The sequence below is a fragment of the Amphiura filiformis genome, chromosome 16, assembly GCF_039555335.1.
Source record: "Amphiura filiformis chromosome 16, Afil_fr2py, whole genome shotgun sequence".
In the NCBI taxonomy this organism is placed as follows: Eukaryota; Metazoa; Echinodermata; class Ophiuroidea; order Amphilepidida; family Amphiuridae; genus Amphiura; species Amphiura filiformis.
In genome coordinates this window covers 45,736,002-45,742,419 of record NC_092643.1, presented here as the reverse complement: position 1 = coordinate 45,742,419, position 6,418 = coordinate 45,736,002, and the positions used below count along the sequence as shown (strand labels likewise).

The 6,418-nt window shown below is 38.2% G+C and overlaps 1 protein-coding gene across 1 annotated transcript; it reads right to left on the bottom strand.

The window, feature by feature from the left end:
- Positions 1 to 620: 620 nt before the first annotated feature.
- Positions 621 to 5,253, bottom strand: LOC140136079 (uncharacterized). The gene is made up of 2 exons (XM_072157786.1): positions 5,134 to 5,253; positions 621 to 2,745 (listed from the first exon to the last, which is right to left on the bottom strand). Exon 2 carries the CDS (start codon positions 2,734 to 2,736, stop codon positions 853 to 855), a length of 1,884 nt encoding a protein of 627 aa, XP_072013887.1. The 5' UTR covers positions 2,737 to 2,745; positions 5,134 to 5,253; the 3' UTR covers positions 621 to 852.
- Positions 5,254 to 6,418: the final 1,165 nt, after the last annotated feature.

The following is a 6,418-nucleotide window of genomic DNA, read 5'->3' as shown; positions in this document are numbered from 1 at the left end:
CATGTAGAAGTAACAGCCACACTTATAATTGCCAAGTTTTTAAAAATTTTTGAATTACATGCAAGATGTCATTTGTGAGTGTTTAAAAGTACAGAGAATAAAATTGTGATTCATTTACATAATGTCAAAGTACAAATGTCAATTGCTTTATTTACGGTACCTAAACAAATTTTCTTCAAAACATTTCTCAGAATTTCAAGATTTTGCAGCAAAAAACTTTTAAAAAAAGGAAACAAAAAATGAATTTGCTATTTCATCTGCGCTAAGAAAATGAATGCATGCGAGGGCTTCAAGAAATAACATTTATTTGTTTAACCTTCTTTACAATATGACCTTGAGTTACTTGATATGAAGCTATCAGTAGGTAGGTACCACATACTAATATATGTGATGTGATCAAGCAAAATCAGTCGGATGTCGGAAATATTAATTTTGAGATGTAGCAAAACAAAAACAAAATTTCCTTTTGTTTCCTATTGGCTTGAAAACTGTTTGTATCTTCCAAATTGGTTGTCCAAATTCAATGGGATTTTCTGCAAAATGTGCTGTTTACAATCCTATAAGAAACTGAAAATTGTATATGTCTGACTTCAGACTGATTTTGCTTGATCAGTGATCACACCACATAAAAACATGCTATCTGCTGATGGTGTTCATTATATTTAGCTGATTTCATCAACAGTAGATTGTATGTTAAATTTTGAAAATGACTTTTTATCATCACAAGCTGCATGTAAAATAACTTTTGCTTTCAGCATTAGAATTATCGCAATAATTGCATGATACAGTGTTTGAAGCATAACTGTTGATATCAGCATGGCACATCATGCTAGATCTCATCAAATACGATGCTTAATAATAATAGTTTTGTTGCAAGAATTGAATCGCAACTTTGCTCTCTGATTCAGCAATCATACTTTCTTCCTTTATGTTTGATGAAGATGGAGCATTACTTGATGATGAGCCCGGGAAGTTGTCTCTGGGGTCTTTACTAACACTACCAAGGCTATCAACACCATGGTGCTTCTTCTCGTGTGCACGCAATGATGTACGTTGTATAAACGCCACATCACAGAGTTTACATTTGTTTGGTCTTTCTCCAGTGTGCCTCATTTTATGTCTGGCCATGCCACTTGCATTGACGCATCGATACTCGCATTGATCGCATACGTGCCGTTTCTCTCCAGTATGGTACTTCATATGGCGCGTCAACTCTGTTGTAGTTGTAAACGCCCTACCGCATTTCTCACAAATGTGTTGTTTCAGTTTCAAGTGAATTCTATTCTCATGTATATCACGTTTTGCTTTGTTGTTGAAAGTTTTTTCACAATGGGAACATTGATACGGTTTGATTTTAAGATGTACAGCATTTATGTGGATGGATAAGTTTCCCTGTGTCATAAAGCGCAATCCACACCAGCTGCACATGTGTTGCCTTCCTGTGTGATTTATACCATGATAATTTAGGCGCTCCCTCGTTTTAAATGTCATGCCACAACCGGGATGATCACATTTGTATGTACGTAATACATTACCAACCGGCTTACTTTGATGACAATGTGCATGACTTGCGAGAGACTTGTAATTAGGAAACTTCTTGCCACATTCCAAGCAAACGAATGGTTTGTCGATCTTCACCACTTCATCATGGCGTCTTACAAGATGCTTATGAAATGGGCTGGCACGTTTGAAATCATAACCACATAGTTTACATTTAAATGATGTCTTTTGATCGTTTACAGGCACAGCGAGCTCCTGCAATGACGGATCCAAAATGTCTACCCCAATGACCCCATACTTCCTCAGATTATCACCATCTGTAGCCTTACTTTCAATGTCATCATTTGCATTACCAGCACCATCGCTGTCATCCGGGTCAAAACTGTTATCTGATGCATGCTCCTCCTCTTCATCATTATCCTCCTCCTCCTCCTCATCTATCTTGTCTCCTGTCAATAAAGACTGATAATTGGCAGCCTTAATGACACCTGCACTTAATCTTGTATGTCGTTTTGTATGGCGTGACTCTGTACCTGTAGCATCTACACATATTTCTTTGTTCACCTTTGATTTTGTTGATACTGCACGTTTTGATCTAGCTATTGCTGTAACCTTTGACCTTTTAGTCACTTTCACTTTTGATTTAGTTGTTTTGTCAACATTAAATTTAGCAGTGGTTGTCACCTTTGACTTAGTACAAGTATTTGCAGCAGTTGACTTAGCGCTACCCTTAATAGTGACCTCTGATGTAAATGTAGTTTGAGTATTTTTTTGTGGACTTTTCACCACCGTCTGATTCAATTCAATACCACCATGGTCTTCCTTACTAGACTTAGCCACATTATCAAATGTATCTTCAACATCGGGATTGTAATCATCATCATCAAAACCACCACCACCATCATCATCATCATCACAATAAGACTGGCGATCTGCTTCAGATTTATCTTCTTCAACTTGTTCATATTTCACAATTTTGCTCACTTCATCGGGAGGAATATCCTCATTTTGATGTAAGATAATACTAGTCTGTTTCTCCTGTACTGTAAAGTCTCTTGAGTTAAGGTTTTTTGATCTCGGATTTTCAACTACTCGGTTGCATATACCGCACAAGTCTGGCTTAATAATAGACTTCTTGGTGAACAACTCTTGAAGTTGATTTGTAACATCTCGTAGTCGTAGACACCCACAATCATTGCAAAATGTCAGTTGTGTGGAACTGGACTGACTGGTCATGGTGCAGATCTGTTTTTGAAAGAATAACGAATACAAATGGTACTGTGACAGTCAAGTGTGTCATTTGTCTTAGGTAAAAGTTGTACAAAAACATTGAACCCAATTCTTGTGTATTATAACATTACAAGCATTTATATACATGTAGCGCATATACATCAAGAACGATGCACTTGCTAAAATTGCACTTCAAGTAAATTTTACATGGTTCAAAATAAGCAATATATTCAAAAGATACAGTAACTCATCGAAATAACTTTCATCCAAAATTTAAACTTCAACAGAAAACAGAATAAGACATCTGTTGCAAAATGTCAATGCTGACCTACCGAAAAACGATAATGCATGGATTCTAGCATCCAATGCGTAACTATTGAAGCTAGAGTTTTCGAGTAAATATTAAAATGTATAAGGGGCTGTGCAATAATTATGAGCCCGGGGGTGGGGGGTAAAATTTCCAAACGGCTCGCCAAAAATAGCTTGCCCCCCTATAACCACACCAAAAATCGCTTGCCCCTCTCGGCCTGCCAAAAATTCTTTGCCCCCCCCCTTGCACATGCCAAATTTTGGGATCCCAATTAACAAACCTTAAAGCCATATTACATTGTATAACATTTGCTGAGGAGGACGCCCTCACTGACTTTTTAAAATTCATTTTTTACACGATTATATTGTACTTTATTAAACCAATATACCCTGCAACAATCAAGACTCTAGGTGCTGTAATTTTGTCAAAATCCGAGATTTTGAATAAAACGCCGAACCTCGCTTTATTATAACGATGGAATTATTAGTCGAACGCATACGATGTTCATAACACACAGTTCATACATACTCACGATATTACGACGCTTTCTGATTGGATTTGCGCCTTTTTGCTGGTCATTTTTGCTGGTTTTTGCTTTTTCGGGCATGATCGTTTGGAGCACGGTGGCCGAGCGGAACGGGCACTGACTCATAATCGGAAGGTTGCGGGTTCGAGCCCCGGCGACGCCATCGTGTTGTGCCCTTGAGTAAGGTACTTTATCTCGATTAGGCCTACTCCTCTCCACCCAGGTGTTTAAATGGGTACCGCATTCTTAAATGCTGGGAAGGTAACAGACTCGCTGTAGAGGAGGTGTACAATGTAGCGACCCCCCTATAGCAACACTACATGGAGGAGTCTGGCCCAATCGCCAATGAAAGAGAGATGGGCACTCCGATCACTGTTTGTACAGGATCATGTCCTTTACCTTTTTTTACCTTTGCTGGTCATAAATACCGTTTATCCGGGACACCGGGCATAAACGCTGTTTATGGCCGCTCTCGACCAATCACGGCGCCGTTACATAGCGTGTATGTATGAACCCCTGATACTTACATGGCGTGCGACGCGGTGATCTACACAACAAAGGGTCGTACCATGACCGAAGGAGTGGTACATATTGGCGACATATGCGCTGGTAGTAAATTCCAATTTTCTTTGCTTTGCCGTAGTTGTTCGTATTACTGTAAAAGTCAGTATTTTCGCGAGAAGATATTTTCGCGATTTTGAAGATTTTGTCAATTGCGCAAGAATTAAATTTCGCGGTTTTGATATTGATACAATAGAAACCTAATGCAAAAGGTTATTTTCATGAGTTTTTATTTTCGCGATTTTACGTCCACTCATGAAATTGCGAAAATAAAAACCTTAAGTAAAATTTCTACTTTTACAGTATATGGCAAAGAAATGCTAATCTATTTTGTATGAAAATGTTATGGCTTTAAATGGTCTTAATACATGTATGTTAAATGGTCTTAATACATGCTGCCCCCAATAAATCAATTTATTTGGGTCAAGTGAAGTATAGACAACATTATGTAGATTTCCTTGAAAAATCTGTTCTTTTAATTTTCTATGTAAAAATGTATTGTGTGGGTCCCGGTTTAGGCCAATTTGGCTGACCAACAAATGTGTTATACCGGTAACTGAGGTTTCAGGTTTGCCTTTCATGTATTTTTGAGGCTATGTGAAATATACTCTTAACATCATCATGGACATTGTGCTTTGGAAACGAGGAAGTTGGGAAACTGAAAGCTCATAATCCCAGCCCTCAAAATTTGTACATATTTAAGTATTTCTGTACTGATTTTCTAACTAGCTTTTTAATAGACTCCATCATAGTCATAGATAGTGCCTTATTAGCCACCCCCCCGTCTCGGCTTCCCAAAAACTGCTTGCCCCCTCCCCTTTTTTTGGCAAGCCAAAAATTTCTTGCCCCCTAATTTTACTCTCAACCCTGGGCTCAGAATTATTGTAAGCTTATTGTCTGTATGCAATGCATTGCATAACATGCATTGCAATGCATGTATGAGCATAACATGCAAGATCGAACTCGAAGTTGAGTGACTGATGAAATTAAACAAATGAGTACTTACAGAAAATGACGTATATTGCACTAATTTTTTTCAGTTTCTGCTGCAACTCGAAATTTTTGCGCAAAATATGATTTCTGAGAGAAATTCGTAGTGGTTTATCTTGCCAAATCATAAAATAATTTTTTTAATTATTATTCTCAGCTCGTCATCCAAGCACAGGGGAGCACACCACTAAATAAGCCTCTCACGGAAATACACGTGAAATGATTTTTTGTGTGTACATTTTGTACAAAGTTCGATATAAATAAATATTGTAATTTTTATTGAATTTCCTAATTCTGATGAAAATTGCATTTATTTTTATTGTTTAATTTTTGAAAATGAGCACATAAACGGTGCCATATGACTGCTATCTTCTATTTTCTACCCCATTCTGTTTTCGCATGGGATTTATTAAGGCAATCCAGTCCAAAAAGTGGGGGCACACAGGGTGAGCGGGGCACTCAAATGACCATATGGGTATGTTCCCTGGGAAAGACCCCCTTTCTGGATGTTGCAGCTCCAAAAGACCCCTAAATTTGACCAAAATAGAGCTGCAAAAGACCCCTGATTTTGATAATTTCAGCTCAAAAAGACCCCTAAATTACTCATTCCTCACATTCCTGTTTTTTATTTCTCAGGCGATTTTCAACTAGAAAGCGCCTTGATTTTCATTGTTCGCAGCTCCAAAAGACCCCTTTTACTTGCTCACACCTCTAACAGACTCCCTTTCAGTTCACTGTCAGTTCCCAAAGACCCACCTCCTCAAAATTCCGGGGGAACATACCCACCAAAAATCATGGACAAGGAGCAGTGTGGGCCCTTTTAACATCTCCTATCACTCGCCCTATCCCTATTTTTTTCTTTTTTTGCTCGTCGACCACAACTTGAGAAAAAATGTCTGCCATAATGTAGTGGTATGTGCCCCAAAATCCAGGATGACAAACATGTAAAATAAAGGGCCAATTGAAGCCATTTGATGGACCACTTTGGCAGTACAAATTGTGTGACTTTTCAGAAGTCAAAAATTGGTGAAATGAAGGCCCAATTGAAGCCATTTGTGCACAAGTTTTTACTGCTTTTAATGTGTCAGGCCTCCAAAGCACGGTGAAAGGGGGACTTGTTTATTCAGACAGGGGGGGGCTGGAAAATTGTGCAAATGAAGGCCCAATTGAAACCATTTGGTGAATGTGTGAAAATGAAGGACCATTTAAAGCTAAGGACCATCTTCCACAATTAGGGAAATTATTGCTTTAAACATAAAATGATCAAAAACAGTCACTTGCTTATCCATATATGCAGGGGT